The sequence below is a fragment of the Lithobates pipiens genome, unplaced genomic scaffold, assembly GCF_037356315.1.
Source record: "Lithobates pipiens isolate NorthernLeopardFrog02 unplaced genomic scaffold, aLitPip1_a1.2 Scaffold_19, whole genome shotgun sequence".
Taxonomy (NCBI): Eukaryota; Metazoa; Chordata; class Amphibia; order Anura; family Ranidae; genus Lithobates; species Lithobates pipiens.
The window spans coordinates 292263955-292284487 of record NW_027507764.1 but is presented as its reverse complement, the minus strand read 5'-3'; the positions used below and the strand labels follow the sequence as shown (position 1 = coordinate 292284487).

General features: G+C 42.2%; 1 protein-coding gene across 2 annotated transcripts in view; it reads left to right on the top strand.

Annotated features, from left to right (window-relative positions):
• Positions 1-20533, top strand: part of GABBR2 (gamma-aminobutyric acid type B receptor subunit 2) — a 984619-nt gene that overhangs the window by 379493 nt on the left and 584593 nt on the right. For both annotated transcript variants that reach the window (XM_077492007.1, XM_077492008.1), the window contains exon 3: positions 9439-9609. In XM_077492007.1, coding sequence (XP_077348133.1) covers positions 9439-9609 — 171 coding nt within the window. The remainder of the gene's footprint in view (positions 1-9438; positions 9610-20533) is intronic.

Here is a 20533-nt window from a genome sequence, read left to right as displayed (position 1 = left end):
TAAGTACATCTAGAGCCACCATATGCAACTAAAGTATTTCCAAAATGCAGCCCTGTGATACATACATTTAAAAAAACACACAGAAATGTGCAAAACAACATCATTCTGAAGTCAGTAGTGTAGGCTGCTCTCTGCAAAAAAGGCATCCCCCTGTAATTTTTTCTGTTTATAAAGGGGAAAGGAGCAATACATTTAAATTAGGTATTAAAGTATAAACTATGGGTTACGTTTTCCTTTAACCACTTGCTTACTGGGCACTTAAACCCCCCTCAGTCCCAGACCAATTTTCAGTTTTCAGCGCTGATGCACTTTGAATGACAATTGCGCGGGCATACAACACTGTACCCAAATGAAATTTTTATCATTTTTTTCCCACAAATAGAGCTTTCTTTTGGTGGTATTTAGTTACAGCTCGGAGTTTTATTTTTTGCTAAACAAACAAAAAAAGATGCAAAAAAAAAAAAAAAAATAATCATGTTTTAATAGTTTGTTCTAAAATTTTGCAAACGGGTCATTTTTCTCCTTCATTGAAGTGCGCTGATTAGGCGGCACTGATAGGCTGCATTGGTGGGCACTGATGGGCTGCATTGGTGGGCACTGATAGGCTGCATTGGTGGGCACTGATAGGCTGCATTGGTGGGCACTGATAGGCTGCACTGGTGGGCACTGATAGGCATAGTTAAGGCGGCACTAATAGGCACAGATAAGGCGGCACCGATGGACACAGATAAGGCGGCACAGATAAGATGGGCACAGATAAGATGGCACGGATGGGTGGCACGGATGGGTGGCACGGATGGGTGGCACGGATGGGTACCACTGATAGATAGGACTGATGGGCACTGATAGGTGGCACTGATAGGTGGCTCTGATAGGTGGCACTGCTGGGCACTGATGAGCGACACTGATGGGCACTGATGGGCGGCACTGCTGGGCACTGATGGGCGGCACTGGGGTGCAGCACCTTTGAGGCAGATTGTGGGCACTGTGGGTGGCACTGTGGGTGGCACTGCTGGGTGGCACTGTGGGTGGCACTGTGGGCACTGCTGGGTGGCACTGTGGGCACTGCTGGGTGGCACTGACGGGGGGCACTAACTTTTATTAAATTGGCACTGCAGGGGGCAGGTGGGCACTGGCAGGGGGCAGGTGAGCGCTTACATTACTGGCCGTGATCGGGAAATGTAGGTCCGCGCTAATGCCGTCATTTGGCAATAGCGCGGTACCGAAGTGGTTGATAAGGCTGTATAGACAGCATAGTGTTATAAAAAAAAAAATTTTTTGCTCATTTTTCTGCATGTTTAAAGCCCAACTTAATTTTTTTTTGTTTTAAAAACCTCCCAGTACTAAAAACAGTTCTGGCTGCGATACTCACATTCATTTTCTCAGCAGTACTTGTCCCCTAAAACAGTGGTTCTCAACCCTGTCCTCAAATAGCCCCAACAGGCCATGTTTTGGGAATTTCTCTTTTGATAAAATAACTGTCCAAAGTACTGAGCCATTGACTATGATTTAAAGCACATGTGCAAGATAAAGGAATACCTGCAAACATTGCCTGTTGGGGATACTTGAGGTCAGGGTTGAGAACCACTTCCCTAAAGTATTGCTTCTCTGCAATAATATGTCCTAAACTTTCTAGGGTAAGTGATTCCCAGAATTATTCAAACTGAAAGATATACTGGGGAAGATTTAGTAAAAGCTACTTAAAGCGGAGGTCCACCCTAAAGTGGAGCTTCGGCTCATTGTACAGTACAGGTATCTGCACCAACTTACGGCGTAGATTCTGCAGAAGCTACGCCCCTTTCCGCAGAATCTACGCCCCTTTCCGAAGGTCCCCCGCTGCCTGCTGGGAAACACACGGATCCCAGAGACAGTGGGGACCATCCTTATTGCGCAGCGCGACTCGCGCATGCGCAGTAGGGAACTGGGAAATGAAGCCGCAAGGCTCCACTTTCTGATTCCCATACCCAAGATGGTGGCGGCAGCACCCGAGAGACGATCGAGAGATCGGCTTCGGGTGCGGACATCGTGGACGCGCTGGGCGGGTAAGTGTCATTATTTTAAAAGTCAGCAGCTGCAGTATTTGTAGCTGCTGGCTTTAAAAAAAAAAAAACGGCGGACTCCCGCTTTAACTGTGTTGCTTTGGTGAGCAGGGTTGGAATGGAAGCCAATGGTTCACATCCCATTTTGGCCTACTCTAAAACTTCAGTACATGAAACAGGCTTTCTGATCATGTTCACAATCATGGTACTTTATGCATATTGTGTGCTTTGATCAAAATATAATGTTCAACAATGATAATCGGTATACTTCCTTGGAAATTGTGGAAAAACTCTAAGGCTGGGTTCACACTATTGCAAAGTGGATGCAAGACCTCCGCATGCAATTCGGTATAGCAGGAGATTGTGACTGGCAACGGTATGGAGATGGTTAACATATCTCCAATGCAGCTCTGGTGAGAATTTGCACAGGAGTCCTCTGCGTCCTATGGTCTGTTTCAGGTCTGAATTCAGTCCAAAATTCGGGCTGAAATCAGACCTGAAACGGTGAACCAGGATGCACAGGACCCCTGCTGGGAGCCGCATCGGCACTAGGTGTGAACCGCGCCTTAACCACTTCAATACCGAGCTATAGTCACATGACGTCTGCAGATTGGATCTCCCATCCTGGGCGGGCGCCATATGATGTCTTCTGCTTCTCGCCACTTCCAGGGGCCCTGCAGTGTGGCAATCAGGGATGAGGTGTGTCCCTTGGACACAGCCCATCCCAGATACATGTATAGAGCCAATAAAAAATATCTCTCTACCACGTGACCGGCTGTGTCCAATCACACATGTACTGTCCACATGCACGGTGCTTGTGCACGCATCCGGGACAAGGCTTGTCACCCAGACACAGCCCAAACCCGATCACAGTAGAGAGCCAATGAAATTGGCTCTTTACCATGTGACTGGCTGAATGTCAACAAACCGTGGTAAGGAGATGTTAACGGGTACTCCTCCACACACACCGATCACACGCCAGACTGTAACAGCCCATCTGAGTACCTGTCACCACCCATCAGAGCACCCGAGTACAGGTCACCAGCCCATCAGAGTACCCGAGTACCAGTCACCAGCTCATCAGAGTACCCGAGTACCTACCTATCTGTAGCCTATCATCCCTTCATCTTGCTCCTTACATCCCTTAATAGGCCCTACTATTAAAGCTTTCAGCCAAACGCGCAGATCCCTTCAAATTGCTGCGCCACATGGCCCACTGACTCCCCTTTCCTCAAACCCAGACTTCCCTCCAGGACTTATTGTGCCTATCTCCGGTGAAGTTCTTCAGGAACGCACTTACAGAGCTTACCAATTCTTTGACCAGGGGAAGATATTAGCGTTTCCTGCTCTGGTCGAAAAATTCCCTGAAATTCGCCTCACATTCTTTACATTTCTCCAGATCCGACACTTTCTCACATCAACAAGGCCGTTATCAAGATGGACAACAACCCCGGCTCCGTTTGAATCCCTTTGCCTCAGTACGGAACCACAAAAACATGTGATTTCAACTATTGTCAAGTTACTTAGCTCCAACCCCACCCCGCAGAATCCCAACAGTGGGAATCAGATTTACAAACCACATTGACTACACAACAATGGGCTATGATCTATGACCACATTCACAAGCGGTCCGTTAACGTATCAACACAAGAGAATCGTTACAAAATCTATTCTAGGTGGTACCGCACACCCGATAAAATTCATAAAATATTCCCTGATGTCCCACCATCATGTTGGCGCTGTAATGCTCCAACAGGCACCTTCCTACATATATGGTGGGAATGCCCTATACTTCAACCCTTTTGGAAGAGAATCCACGATACAATAATTGAAATCACGTCTTATCGGACAGAATTCTCCCCGACACAATACCTGTTACACCACACTCCACTCTCGCACAAAACATATAAATCCTCAATAATCCCACATTTGATAAACGCAGCCACCCAATGCATTCCACGTCATTGGCGCTCTGGGACACCCCCATCTTTTGAGGAATGGCTTCGGCAGATGGATAAAATAGAAGAAATGGAAAGATTAATTCACCAAGCGTATGATAGACATGAACAATTTTCCAATAAATGGGCATGCTGGATACATTTCCGTGCCTCTAACTCCCGCACCATTGCCCCCACTCATACCTAGTATGATTAATTGAAGGTTAGGACTTCATTCCGTGTTGGGCCGTCCTCTTTTGGTTGATATATCTCACCCCTTCCTCTGTGGTTATATCTGAATCTCCCTTGTGGAAGATTCAGAAATATGGAAATATGCCGGACTACAATATATCCTACTTACTGCACCCCCTGTGTCCTTACACCGTTTAGTCCCCCTTCCATCCCCTGCCTGCCCCCTTCTTTATTCTTTTTGGAGACACTCCAATGCTGACTTTCCCTCCCTCACCCCTGTTCTTATTTCATCTACTGTATTCAATGAGATTTATCGAATGTCCCGAACTGAGTCTCCTTCGATACCGCACTACGAAATTGATGCCTCTCAAACATCCACAGTGTGATCCCATACGGGGTGGATGGCAACATGGGAGACTCGACGGGCCCCCCAACTATTGTAGTGCTATTTGCTTAAGAGATCCCTGTGTATTTGCTCTCAGTGTTGTCTGATCTATAGTAACCTTACATACTCTATTTGTTCCCAGGATCACCTATTTTACTATTCATTTGTAATACTTTGACATGTATCTTTCTGTTACTTTACATCATTACCGTTATATTGTAGTACATGTACACATTATGCGTGCATTTTTGTTTCTCAATTGTGATGCTTTAATTTTACTCCAATAAAAACTTTATTGTGGAAAAAAAAAAAAATGAAATAAACTATAATTATAAGCAATCATGATGTGTAAAAAAAATAAAAAAAATCCTGATCACTGCCCCAGAGAAGTACACTGTTACTATGGTAACATTGTATTGCTCTATTCACAGTGTATTAAAAAGAAATAAAATCATAAAAAACAAAACAAAATGTAATAAGAAAAGAAAAAAATTCAAAGATTGAAAAAAAATAATAATAATAATATATATATATTTTTTTTACATACTGTCACCAGTTAGTGTCCCTGGTCACCACCACACCAGTTAAATTATGATGCTGTACTGCACTGGTGACAGTTTGAAAAAAAAAATTGACAACTTAAAAAAAAAATTGCCATGATTCTTAACTTGGACTGTCTACTTTCGAAAAAAAGAGATAATTTGCGGGATATTTGTACTGTTCTGTCATTTTCAGGTCCTAAGAAATGAGATCACCATCAGTACATCAGGACTGATCAATTTTCATATATATGCCATAGTATGTGGACTTTCCTACAGACTAAATAATAAACACAGATTTTTTTATTTTTTTGACGATTATTTATTTGGAAATCTTTTTTTCCTTTTAACAAAAAATAAAAAACCCAGTGGTGATTACATGCCTCCAAAAGAAAGCTCTATTTGTGGGGAAAAAATGATAAAAATGTACACTACCAGGCCATCAGAGTACCCAAGTACCTGTCACCAGGGCATCAGTGTTCCCGAGTACCTGTCACCAGCCCAATAGAGTACCCGAGTACCTGTCACCAACCCATCAGAATACCTGAGTACCTGTCAACAGCCCATCAGAGTAACCGAGTACCTGTCTCCAACCCATCATACCCGAGTATCTATCTGCAGCCCATGCCTCATAGAATATACGTTGGGGTGTTTGCTTTCCAAAATGGGGTCATTTTGTGGGTAATTTCACTGTGCTGGTGCTCAAGGACCTTCAAAAGTGTGATAGGTAGGAATGAAACAAGATGTGTAATTTATGCTCCTAGAACGCCTGAAGGTACAACTTCAATGTGGGGCCTCTGTATGTGGCCATGCTATGTAAAAGTCTCACACATGTGGTGTCATTATACTCAGGGGGAGTAGCAGAATGTGTTTTGGGGTGTAATTTTTGCTATATACATGCTATGTGTTAGAAATAACATATAAATTGACAACTTTGTGTAAAAAAAAAAGATTTACATTTTATTCCCACGTTTTCTGAAGACTTGTGTAAAAAAAATAACCATTCAAAAGACTCATAATGCCTCATAGAATATACATTGGGGTGTTTGTTTTCCAAAATTGGGTAATTTTGTGGGTAATTCCACTGTCCTGGTGCCCCAGGGCCTTCACAAATGTAATAGGTCGTTAGGAAATTAGATAATGTATGCTCCTAGAACCCCTGATGGTGCTCCCTGCATGTTGGACCTCTCTGTGTGGCCATGCTGTGTAAAAGTCACACACATGTGGTATCGCCATACTCGGGAGGAGTAGCAAAATTTATTTTGGGGTGTAATTGGAAGTATGCATATGCTGTGTGTGAGAAATAACTTATTATGGCAATTTTTATTTTCCCCAAGAATTGTGTGGAAAAATTACAACTTCAAAAAACTCACCATGCCTTTTACTAAACACCTTTGACTGTCCACTTTTCAAAAAGAGGTAATTTGGGGCATACTTGTACTTTCCTGACATTTCAGAGCCTCAAGAAATTAGATAGGCCGTCAGTACATCAAGTGTAATCACAGAAACTAAATAATTTCCACTAATTTGGGTTATTTTTACCAAAGAGATGTAGCAGTATACATGTTGGCCCACATTTATGAACAAAAATGACTTATTTGCAAAATGTTATCATAGAAACTAAAAAAATGATTTTTTTAAACAAAAAATCGCTCTTTTGTCACTTATGTCCCAAAAAATAAAAAACCCAGTGAGGATTAAATAACACCAAAAGAAAGCTCTAATTGTATGAAAAATGATAAAAGTCTTGTTTGGGAAGGGTGTATAAATGGCCTGCATTGAAGTGGTTGAGCAAACCCGCCAGTCATTTAATTTTTTTCTTTAAAGTTCTGCCTTCTGTTTATAAGCCAGAAAATCTTATTTTATTCTACCCATTGTTACTAAAATCTCCCTGACAATAATAAGCCCAACTGCCACCCCCTGTTCAGTCAGCATGCCTTAGTGGACTATAAGTACATACTCATTGAAGATGAAGATTATGTATATACCCACTAGACATGCCCTTTAAACCTTAATACCTAGTCAAATGATTAATTCTGTAGTCAACTACACTTGGCCAGCAGCAAAATAACTTCACTTTAATCACTTTACTTCCCTTTATGGCCACCTTCTATTTTCTTTGCTGCTGTTACACTTAGCGATAGGCCTCCTTCACACTGGCAGTGTTAAGCATGTGTTTATATGCATTTAGAGCACATTACTAAATGCATATAAATCCAAGTATGGATTTCTCAATGGTATCATTTAGACTGGAGAGTCAATTTGCTAAAGGGAATAGGGTGTCCATTTTGCAAGGGAAATTTTCCCAGAGCTTAGTTAATGTGGTGGAGTTTCACTTTGCAAAGAATACCCAATCATGTGCAAGGAAAAAAAAAACAGCATGTTTGCTTGAATATGATCGGATGATGGAAGTCATCAAGCCTTAAAGGGGTTGTAAAGTTTTGTTTTTTATTTTCTAAATAGGTTCCTTTAAGCTAGTGAATTGTTGGTTCACTTACCTTTACCTTCGATTTCCCTTCTAAATGTTTTTTTCCTTTGGCTGAATTTATCACTTCCGGTTTCTCCTCGGTAAACTTCACACCATCATCTGAGTGTTTAGTCAGCCAGAACAGCTTACTGAACAGCTTACTGAGGAGGAACAGGAAGTGAGAAATTCAGACAAAGAAAACAAAGAAAAAAAAACACTTAGAAGGGAAATCGAAGGAAAAGGTAAGTGAACCAACAATGCAATAGCTTAAAGGAACCTATTTAGAAAATAAAAAAATGAACCTTTACAACCCCTTTAACATTGATCGCCAAGTCCTGGGGAAAATTTCCTTGCAAAGTGCAGCTTTCCTTGCAAAGTGAACAGCGTATTTTGCTTTTGTAAATGTACTCCTGGCAGTTTAACTGCATTTAGTGCTGTTTAGTTTCAGCTGAGTTTACAAAAAATAGAATTCTGTGCATCCAGAATCCAATTAGAAACTCTGAATAAAGCTATACTGATGTAAATGTGTGTAAACACAGCTAAACCTGCTTTAAAGCAAGAACTTCTCTATGAGAAATTTTATATTGATAACATAAAAGTTGTTTATACCTTCCAGAGAACTGCAGAAAAAGAGAAAAGCTAAGGCTACTTTCACACTGAGACGATTTACAGCCACTATAACGCTAAAAATAGCGTCTGCAAAGCGCCTTGAAAGAGCCTTTCCTCTCACTCCAATGTGAAAGCCCGAGGGCTTTCAAACTGAAGTGGTGCGCTGGCAGGACGCTTAAAAAAGTCCTGCAAGCCACATCTTTGTAGTTCTATAGGAGAGGTGTATACACCGCCCCTAAAGTGCCCCTGCCGATTGAAATCAATTGGCAGCGCTGACGAACCTTAACTCTATGTTGGCCCCTAGCAGGGGGTAAAAACTCCCCGGTATCGGTCAAAAACCCCTACAAAAACAGCGGTGAACCACCGATGCCCCCAATGCCCCAGTATGAAAGTAGCCTAAATGCAGCAGTGAAAGCATGAATGAAGCCATGCAGGTATTCTACCCAACCTGTGAAGCATACTGATAAGCTCATCTCTCAGTCACTCTATTTTCTTCTCTTATCAGCAAGTTCCTTGCACTGTAGTGCACCTCATTGGCTCCATGTGCTGTTTCTCCCTCCCCCTGTCTAAGCATATGTGTACAGTGTCTGCAACAGTAAAATAAGTCAAATACAGGTATTTACACTGCTCATGTTTAAAAAAAAAAAAAAGGATTCATTGTATACAAATCTGCATTAAAGAATATGTAAACCCAACATTTTATATTCCTGATATGTGCCTACTGTACAATGTACTATGGAAAAGTATCCTGTTCTCTGTCTAATGCTTCCTTTGTTTGCAATCCTTGTCACTCCTGCCAGTTCCTATGCTTGCCTATCAGAAACTGACCACACTAGGCATGAGAGCACATCCATTCCATTGTGGTCAGTGTTCTAGCTGTGCAAGGAATTTAGCCTGCTCTCCAACCAATGATCAGACTTGTGCTGACACGCTCTGGGCTCCTTGTGCAGCTGAGAACAGAGGGTACATGATCACTTATAAAAAAGGGAAAAGGATATATATATATATATATATATATATATATATATATATATATATATATATATATACATTTACACAAATGTTTTTCCTTTGGTTTCTATTTTAACTTGAATGGGTTGTTCTACAAGATGAGGGTTTGCATATACTTTAATTTGATGCTAAGTTGTCTATATGTGCCTAGAGTTCAGATTTAATGTTTCAAAGACATACATATTTATTTATTCATTGATTGATCTTGTTAAATGATAATATCTATTTCTAATATTTTCATTTTATTTATTTTTTTCAGTTATCATTTGCAGCCACAACTCCAGTGTTAGCAGACAAGAAAAAATATCCCTACTTTTTCCGGACCGTTCCTTCAGACAACGCAGTCAATCCAGCAATAGTGAAATTCCTCAAGCATTTCAAATGGCAAAGAGTGGGGACATTAACTCAAGACATTCAACGTTTTTCAGAGGTAACACCAAGACCTTTATTTTTACTTGCATTTTTTAAACAGAAAACAGTACTTTTATCAAGGGAAGCCTTCCTCGTGATAAATACAGAGGCTGCCATTGCTAAGAATTCTATTTGCCTGGCTGTCTGACCTCAACATCTTCTGAGTTAGACTCAGGCCACACTAGTGGGGTGCTTTTGACCACAAAAAAGGGGTTAAAGACTCTCATTTTACAGAGCTTTGAAATCGCTGCCCATTCATTTTTATGGGCAGGGGCATTTTGGGAGCAATGTATACAGCGCTCCCAAACTGCCCCAAAGATGCTGCTTGCAGGACTTTTTTTCCTCGTCCCGCAAGCGTACCACCTCGGTATGTATGAGAAGTGGTTTTTAGGAGCTTAGCAGAGGCTATTTCTAAAGCTAAAGTGCCTTAAAACCACCAGTGTGAAAGGGGTCTAAGTGTATGTAGTGGAATAAGCAAGCTGCTCAATCTATGATGGAAGAAACTGTGCCACCAACAAGTTCCAGGCTATTGCATCTATACCTTTTAACAGAGTCACTGCCCCAGAATTAGGAGAGCAATGGCAGCAATAAAACATTGTCATATGTCCTCACCATTCCATGCTTTGCTATTACTGCTGTTTTTCTTCTTATCTGTGTCCCTATTGCAGAGCGTTATCATCACTTCTTGCTCTGAAAAGAAGTAAAAGGAAATTTCTTCAACATAAACACAGATGGCAAGACAAATCTTGCTGAAAATGTAACCCTTGCTAGCTTTATCCAGGCAAAATGAAAAAGTTTTGCACCTATATTATCCTTTAGCCCTTGTACACACGGTCAGACATTCCGACAACCAAATCCGTCGGATTTTGTCTGTCAGATTTTGTCCGACGGATTTTGTCCGAAACTGTTGCATACACACAGTTGGACAAAGTTGTCTGAAAATCCGATCGTACTTAACGTGATGACGTTATTTCGTTAGGACGTTACTACATTCAGGCTAGTAGCCAATAGCTTTGGTCTAGGAATTTGATCTGAGCATGTGTGGCACTTTGTCCAATCGGAATTCTCTACACATGATCGGATAAAGTCCGATCGGATCATGTTGTCGGAAAATTTTATAGCCCAGCTGGAAAACTTGGTCCGTCGGATACTCCGATGGAAACAGTCCAATGGAGCCCACACACTGTCGGATTATCCGACAACACGGTCCTATCAGACATTGTCCATCGGAATGTCCAACCGTGTGTACAAGGGCTAAGTCTGAATCTCTGTCATTAAGCCTGAAAGTTCACAACCTTAGATGTCCTAAGAAACAAACATTTGCTAGGATCCCCATCCAAATTAGGCCCCCTTATACATAGCTTAGTGGGAACGCAGGTTTTTGCCATTAAAAAAGGTGTGCTTCACAGATTCCCAGATAGAATTATGTGTTGAGCATAAGGCAGACCACTAACTTGAATGGGCTGCCCTATGTACATTTATTGCACCAAAGAGCCACATTTTGCACTCAGCCAAATGTGATTTTACACACTTGTTTTGCTGAGATTCTTGTTGATTTCACATTGGCCGCAGTATCCTTTTAGCAGCCATATAAGATGGGTTTTGTTTTAGTGGACGGCGTTCTTTTGGCTGCCACCAGGGCCATGTGCCATATTTCTGAATTTGTAATCTTCAGGTATTTTGTGTCCATGGTAATAATTAAGCTGCCATATCATATCACCCTGCTTTTGAAATGATAGGCCGGAGTGTCAGCCAATAATCGGAAGTGAAGGCGTGCGACCAGAAGTGTTGACTGGAATGCAAATGGGAGCCGGACTATTGGTCTTCAGATGCTGCATGCATTCTAAGGACACATTTTAGACCATTTTGGATTTGCTTTCCAAAAGATACATACTTTTATATATTTTTTTTCTCTAAATAATAGTGACTTTTTTTTAGTTTTCTTTTTGTATCTTCCTTATTTGGCACCAATGGTCAGGACTTGGGGTAACACTTTTCTATTGTAAGTGTGATTTTAAATTGGACATTACTGGGAATAGTATGTATTTTCATGACAAATTCACTTAATTTGCGTTTGGTACTGCTGTTGCTGGCCATCTTTGTGAGATAAGCTCCATGTGAGTGTTTTGGGTTGTGGTATTGTTTTAACAGCTTGGGATAATGTGTCTTTTTCAAATGGTGTACATTGAATTGGTTTTTGTAGTAACCACTTGAACATATCTCTTAGCCCACATACACACGGTCGGAGATTTTGCCAACCAAATCCGTCGGATTTTGCTCGTCGGATTTAGTCCGACAGATTGTGTCCGAAACTGTTGCATACACACGGTCGGGCCAAGTTGGCGAAAAATCCGATCTTTCAGAACATGATGACGTAATTTCGTTATGATGGGACTACATTCAGGCTAGTAGCCAATAGCTTTGATGTAGGAATTTGATCTGAGCATGCGTGGCACTTGGTCCGATGAAAATGCTCTACACATGATCGGATTAGGTCCGACCGGCCCAGTTGGTCGGGAAATATTTCCAACATGTTGGAAAATTGGGTCTGACGAAGATTCAGATGGAATCAGTCCGATGCATACCACACACAGTCGGATTATCTGACGACACGGTCCGATAAGACTCATTCCGACAGATTCTCCGACCGTGTGTACAAGGGCTAACCCAGCCCCCTTGTTAAGGCAGGGTGGGGGTAATAGATCAAAGCAGCTCTAAAGCAGCTCTTTAGCTTTTTGGCTCTGATGAGGAGGGGACCTCCCTTGAAACCCATCAGAATTTTCAGACCCGTGTGGCATCTTCCCAGTATACAAGAATCATGTATAGTGATTCTGGTGGTTCCCTATGGGGATAGTTGTAATGAACAAGTCCTTTTAATTGGTTTGTGCGTATGATAACATATTCTCCTTTTAATAAGCGGTGTTTAAAGATGATGCACTGGGCTGCTGCACCATTTCTCTGGTTTTATATATATAGTGTGTTTGGGGTACCCCTGTCAGAGGTGGGCAGCAGCATGCTATATACACTGGACAGTGGATTCATCCAGGAGATCGTGAATAAGTTAATTTCACCTCACCTGAGTACCAAAGGTTGAATTTTGGTTTCTATTCTTAAAGCAGAACTTAACCTAGAGTACCCTTAATTCCAGCGATGTGACATCCTGACATGGAAATTTATAGATAGGTAACTCCTATCCTCATATTGATTAGTGGTTCAGTTAAGAACTACTGCAGTAGGGAACAGACACCAAAAATACACTCCACATCTTCCCACATAACTGTTCTGCTTTATTATGATGCAGTTGAAGGTTTTTATACACAACGTAGGTATCACATTAAAATTACAATTGTACATTTATAGTAACAAGGGGAGTAACATAGGCAGACCAATTCTAATTAGGACTCGAAAGAATGCAAACATGTAATGAAAACATTATTAGTGCCATGTGCACAGTGAGGGCAGGGTGCAATACATACAAAATGGAATACAATTATATACAGAACTTACAAATTTCCTTTACAGTCTCCTCTCTCTTGATCAATATTTTGATCACTAACCATACCTGCTATCACCTTTAACCTGGAACCTCCACACACTTAGGTGAAGGTAGTCCTGGCCAAAGAGGCAAAACTCCATTGTGGAGAATATAACAGCAGCTTTTTTCATTACAAAATGACTTTTCATTGTGAAAAACAAATGATTGATAAAACATATTTTCAGAGTACTGGCTGTACACTCCTGTCCTCTAGTTTAATTGTTGGCATGCTGACTTATCAGCATATGTAAACACAGACAATTCTACATAAAATGGAAGACGTACAAAAGACAAATATGACTTCAACATGGCTAAACTAATTTTCAAATCACAATATATATATATATATCCCTTACAATTAGTATTTGAATAAATAGTACCCTAGACTGTGATTCCAAGAGGGACACAAATCAAACACAGAGATGTCTTTAATTTAGTCATTTTTGCAGTGTCTAGTGTGGATCCATGTGACTTTTCCTTCATTTATTGCTCAACTGTACATTAAATAGATGCTGTATTGAGTCTCCAAACATTTCCTTATATATACAGTAAATGTCTCTTAACAATCCACAAGTCACCTGGCTTTAGTTTTAGATCCTTCCAAACTTTTAGGATCTGGAATTGGGGAGAAAACACATAAATTAGTTTGTCAAAAACCTTAAAAGATCAGCAACATTCTCTGTGAGATCCAAAGAGAGGACTTCAGCTGCAGAGACAAAATATAAGCAAGTGAGTAACACACTTCCAAACAAAATACCATAGGGAGAGTTTCCAACATCTCCTTAGGGGCTTGATAAAATCTAAGAAAACATTCAGGCAAAAGTTTTCTAGTTTCTTATTCTACTTTTTCCGCTACATTGTAGACAGTAGGGAGTGTAAAAATAAAACCTCAAAACTTCTAGTAAGGACTCCTATACAATGATTTCCCCTGTAGATTCTGCACCCTGTACTTACAAACTACTTCTGATAACACTTTTTACTGTGGCCTTTGCAGTAGCATTTGCCACTGGGCATCCAGAAAACATGTCCATACAGACAAAATGCATGCTAAGGTCCTGACTTGGGCATCTGGATATATCTTTTTCTAATCTCTGGAAGGGATGTTCAGCTTTTGGTAACACCTTTGGTAACAGGTAAAACAATACAGTAGACAGGGACAACATACAGTAGACAGGGACAACATAACATATAACCACCAATCAATACAGTTCGATAAAGGGGAGTAAAATAGGTACCCTCTGTCCCAAAAATGCCTTACCGATCAATGAAGTCTGATAACTCAAATGTAAGTAAAAGGCTTACTTCAGCCAGCTGATTATCAGAAATTCCCAGATCATCTCAAGCTCCTCCTTTCAGATTCTCAGGTCACCGGTAAATCCCCTTCTGGCTGGCTTGCCATCTGACATGGATATTTATAGATAGGCAACTCCTATCCTCATATTGATTAGTGATTCCAAATTAATAATAACTACTGCAGTAGGGAACAGATACCAAAGATATACTTTGCATCTTTCCACATAACTGGTCTGCTTTATTATGACAGAATTAAAGGTTTTTATACACATGTTTACGTAGGTATCACATTAATATTACAATTATATGTTTATGGTAACAAGGGGCATAACATAAGCAGACTAATTTTAATCAGGACTCGAAAGAATGCAAACATGTAATGAAAACATTATTAGTGACATGTGCACAGTGTTTTCAGCGTGCAATACATACAAAATAGAATACAATTATATACAGAACTTACAAATTTCCTTTACACATCCACTTACTCCCTTGCTGATGCCGACATCTTCGCTTGATCTTCTCCCAGGTTTGGCAATTTTGGCCAACTTGATTGGCCAGCCCAGCATGGCATAAGGACATATGTAGCTGGACTGGACTTGCACAAAGCTGTTCATTCAATCTGACTCCCAAGTGAGGCCAGGATCATATATACTAAAGTATGTATGATCCTGGCATCACCTGAGAGCCAGGCGCAAACAGGAAGGTTACTAACTAAAAGGACATCTGATATACCAAATCCATACTATCTAAACCAACTGAAATAGAGGAATATTGCTGTTGCTCTGCAATATCGGATTTTAAAGGTATACTATGAGGTCAATCAACTTTTCATAAAAACATATGTTTTACCCACAGATTATTATTATTATACAGGATTTATATAGTGCCAACAGTTTGCACAGAGCTTTACAACATGAGGGCAGACAGTACAGTTACAATACAATTCAATACAACAAGAATCAGATGGTACTGCTCGTTAGAGCATACACTCTAGCAGATATTTTGAACATACATAAAGACCTACACAGATTCAGAAAAAAATGTATACAATATATTAAAACCATATTTAAAACAAATATACACTGTTCGTGACTTTGGGCCCAGGCATCAAATATCCACATCTAGTTACCCCTAAAGCCGCGTACACACGTAGCCGTCTGTCCGACGTACTTAGTCTGGCGGACTTCTTGCCAGACTGTCCGTCGGACTTTCCGAACGGGCTACTTGCCCACACACGGCACTTTTTCAGCGGACTAATACGGCGTACTAAGTCCGCCGTACTTTTGAAATGAACGGACTCGCCCACACACGTAGAGGAAAGTCCGCTCATTTCGAGCGCGTCTCCAGGTAGACGGGGCCTGCGAAGGATACGTCGCTGGCCCCGCCGCCTGGTATGGACTTAAAGGGGAACCCCAACGCCGTAAAAAATCGGCATGGGGGTTCCCCCAGGTCCACATCAGACCCTTGTCCGAGCACGCTACCCGGCCGGCCAGGAAAGGGGGGGCGAGCGAGCGCCCCCCCCCCTCCTGAGCCGTACCAGGCCGCATGCCCTCAACATGGGGGGTGCCTTGGGGAAGGGGGGCCGCGCGACCCCCCCACCCCAAAGCACCTTGTCCCCATGTTGATGAGGACAAGGGCCTCTTCCCGACAACCCTGGCCGTTGGTTGTCGGGGTCTGCGGGCGGGGGGCTTATCGGAATCCCGGAGCCCCCTTTAATAAGGGGGCCCCCGGATACCGGCCCCCCACCCTATGTGAATGAGTATGGGGTACAATGTACCCCTACCCATTCACCTGTAAAATAAAGTACAAAAAAACACAACACACAAGATAAAATAGTTTATTGCACAGCTCCGGGGGTCTTCCGTCTTCGGGGTCTTCTCGCCGGACTCCTCCGCTATCTTCTTGTAGCTCTTTTACTAGCGGAGGAGCCCGGCTTTCTTCCTCGCCGCCGCCCTTCTTCCGACTTCGGGGGTCTTGTCCCCCTCTTCGGTTCTTCTGCCGGGCCACCGCGCCTTCTTCTAGCTCTTTTACAGGCGGTGGCCCGGTCTTCTGCCGCCGCCGCCGCCTTCCGTTCTTCTGTTCTTCTGTCCTTCTTTTCTTCTTCTTCTTCTTCTTCTTCAGATGTTGCCTCGCCGAGTCCTCCGCTCACAATGACGGGGATCGGGCACGCGGCGACTTATATAGGGACAATGGGCCGGGTCTTCGGTTGATGTCACATGGGTTGATGTCACATGGGGACAGTCCCAGCATCCTCCGGGACTGTGACATCGTAAGGGGACGGGGTCACTATGTGACATCAACCCATGTGACATCAACCGAAGACCCCGCCCCTTGTCCCTATATAAGTCGCCGCGAAGGACAGAAGAACGGAAGGCGGCGGCGGCAGAAGACCGGGCCACCGCCTGTAAAAGAGCTAGAAGAAGGCGCAGTGGCCCGGCAGAAGAACCGAAGAGGGGGACAAGACCCCCGAAGTCGGAAGAAGGGCGGCGGCGAGGAAGAAAGCCGGGCTCCTCCGCTAGTAAAAGAGCTACAAGAAGATAGCCACTTGCACTGACACTATAGGGGAAGGCCCCACTAAATTCTTTGGCGGGTTTCCTACAGGTGACTCTAGAGTTTGTGCCCTAACCATCTTCTTTGAAAGCAGTGAAGTTGATTTCTTGTTTAGCAGGGTGTGCATTGATTTCCTGTCCCCGTCTTCCCTTATCTGCCGATTTTAGGAGAAGCAATTTCTGTAAAGCTCTTACAACTTAGGTGAGTAATTGACAGCTGATGCCAGATTTGGGGCACTCATCTCGGAAATGTCCAACCTCTCCACACTCGTAGCATCTCTTCTCCCACCCTTGGTACCGTTTTTTTTTCACTTGGACGGGTTTTTTGTTCCTGAACCTTTCCTTGAGTCTCCATCACTCACATCAGAGCATGATACATACTAGTTTGGCTACAGGTTTATGGATGTCAGGGGGGCCAACCCCACCAGCTCAGACTCAGTTCCACTATTCTCATCTGAAAAATCTATTTCTGCATGAACAGTTCGAGCCACTACTTTCTCTTTGTTTCCAATAGAGGAATTCGACTCTCTGGGTCTTTGACTTTTCTCCTCTAACAGAGCTTCCTCCTCTCAAACCTCCCTTATAAAACAGGATAGGTGGGTACCAATTCAGTTCTCTTCAGCAATAGCTTCAACACGATGGGATAATTTTGCCAGACTCCTTGCAGAACCTGGTCCCGATGAGCCTGATCAACATCCTTGAGGTCAATGCTGTTCTTGAGCATGATTTGATGCAACATCCTGTCTACTCAGGAAATGTTTCCAGACAGACTCTCTCCCCTCTGTTGGTGAGTGTGGTTGAATTTATACATCAGATCAGCAATAGTTTCAACCCTCCCAAAGACAGCGTACAGGGTGTCACAAGTCCTCTTGCCCATTTTCAGATTACGGATCACATCAGCTGCTGGGCCTCGAAGACTCTCACTCAGCCATTGTGATTTCACAGCCCCATTCTTCCATGGCCTGCAGAGCCTGGCTCATCCAGGTCTCAAACTCATCTTCCGCCACTGGGGTCGGCAACTCAATCAGTGTATTCTGATAGTGGGGAAGTCTCCTCTGCTGTCAAAATACAATAGCTTAGCGGGAGGATTACCCTATCCATATGTGTTCATGGGAAACTTGGGTCAATTGTTTCCATTCAGCTAGCTTGGTTGAACGAAAAAAATAAATTGATACATCAATGAGCCGCTTAAGTCACTCTAGAAATTCTTTACCTGGCCACAATGTACCTTCTCCTTTGGTTCTAGTGCCTGAAAATCATTCCATCACTGCTTTCTAGCTTGTAATCAAAGCGAGGAATTGACTTTCATACCCTTTATTATCTCTAACTATCTTGAATTAACTCCTTCCTCTCCCTTCTCTGCTTAGCTAGTTTTCTTTACATTAAAAAAGTCATACCGGGTCGCGCAATATATTATCATTATATTGCTACTACTAGCAAAAAAAAACAACGACAATGCAACAAAGAAAATAATGCAGCTCCTCCAAATAAAGAATATTACAAGCTTAAAGCATGTGCTAGAAACACATCATTTATAATGTGCAAAAAGCATCCACATTCCACAATATTCAAAAATGATAATAAAAATTAAATCAGCGTAAATAAAGTCCAATGCAAGAGTCCAAAATATGTCATAAATATCAACACAAAGAAAAAGTCTTCCACCAGCTAATGTAAATCCTCTCCACCACACGTGAGCAACAGAGATAAAATGCACTCATCGACATTAAAGCTGCCAGAGGAAAGCAGCAACATGTATGTATTTCAAATGTTTTCAGGGGACATACTAACAGCCACTGAAGATGTGCATTTGCATGAAACGCGTTGGAACAGGAGCTACATGCTGCTATCTCACTGCCTCTGCCATACTTGAAACTAGCGGTTCTCTTTGTAAGTGTACTGTTTTATTTGTCAGGACATTCATTTTACTGGCATTTAGTTGAAGCCTTTTACTTTTTTATGTGAAATCTACACTTTTTAATAAATATACGACATGTGGTCCCCTGCTTGTGTCTCCGTGGGGTGAGTGCTTTTTTCACAGACAATATCAAGCAGACTTTCTCACTGTCCCCAGTGGTGAGAAGCGGTACCGCAGGATGTCCCCATTGTGAGAATGGAGCTGGTTGACCACATGTGAAGAAACCTGTTGAAAACAAAAGCGCATTTTGCTGCTTTCCTCTGGCAGCTTTATTATCGGTGAGTGCACTTTAGCTCTGTTGCCCATACGTGGTGGGCATAAAAATGCCGTCAGTTTTATTTCTTTGCCAGTTGTGTGCCCTTTGGAAGATATTCCCTCTATTAGTGTTCAATACAAAATTTTGCAAAAAGTTTTACCTTTAGTTACACTTTAACCACTTACAGACCGGACCATTTTGCTGGTCAAAGACCAGACCACTTTTTGCGATTCGGCACTGCGTCACTTTAACTGACAATTGCGCGGTCGTGCGACGTGGCTCCCAAACAAAATTGACGTCCTTTTTTTCCCACAAATAGAGCTTTCTTTTGGTGGTATTTGATCACCTCTGCGGTTTTTATTTTTTGCGCTATAAACTATAAAATTTTGAAAAAAACGCATTATTTTTTACTTTTTGTTATAATAAATATCCCCCAAAAATATATAAAAAACATTTTTTTCCCTCAGTTCCCTCAGTCCCGCAATAAGTAATTATTGATTGGTTTGCGCAAAAGTTATAGTGTTTACAAAATAGGGATAGTTTTAAGGCATTTTTATTAATAATTTTTTTTTTTTTTTTTACTAGTAATGGCGGTGATCAGCGATTTTTATTGTGACTGCGACATTGTGGCAGACACATCGGACATTTTTGACACATTTTTGGGACCATTGTCATTTATACAGTAATCACTGCTATATAAATGCAGTGATTCCTGTGTAAATGACACTGGAAGTGAAGGGGTTAACCAGTGGGTGGCAGTGTAGGGGTTAAGTGTTCCTAGGGGTGTGTTACTAACTGTGGGGGGGGGGTTGGGCTTTCATTTAGTGAACACTGATCTCTGCTCCAATCACATGGAGCAGAGATCAGCGTCACTAGTTGCTAGGCAGAATGGAGAAATGCTGTTTACACTGCATTTCCTCCATTCAGCCGTCCCGTGAGACGATTGCGGGTATGCCCGCGGCGATCGAGTCCACGGGACCCGCGACCGGACTCACAGGGGTCCCGACCGGCACACCAATATGCCTGCCCGTGCCATTCTGCCAACGTACATCGGCGTGTGCTGGTCGGGAACCGGTTAATTGTTGCTACTTGTCCAAATAAATATTTAACAAAAAAAGTCATTACTCAATTTTAGTGTTCTGTAAATGTGGAATTGTTGAAATGTTTAACCCCTTGTCTACCAAGTTACATTTATAAATGTATAAATGTCCCGGTATTTAAGAGTTTAAAACAAGCTAGTGGCTGCATCAGTAGCCATGGGTCTGGTACTGTTGACTTTAGCTGGCTCCCAGCTATTAATTAAAAGTAATATGGGTGACTGTAGAGCCACCTGATCACTTTTATAAGACTGCACTTGTATATCCCTGCTGTGGTTCCCAGACCCCCCCC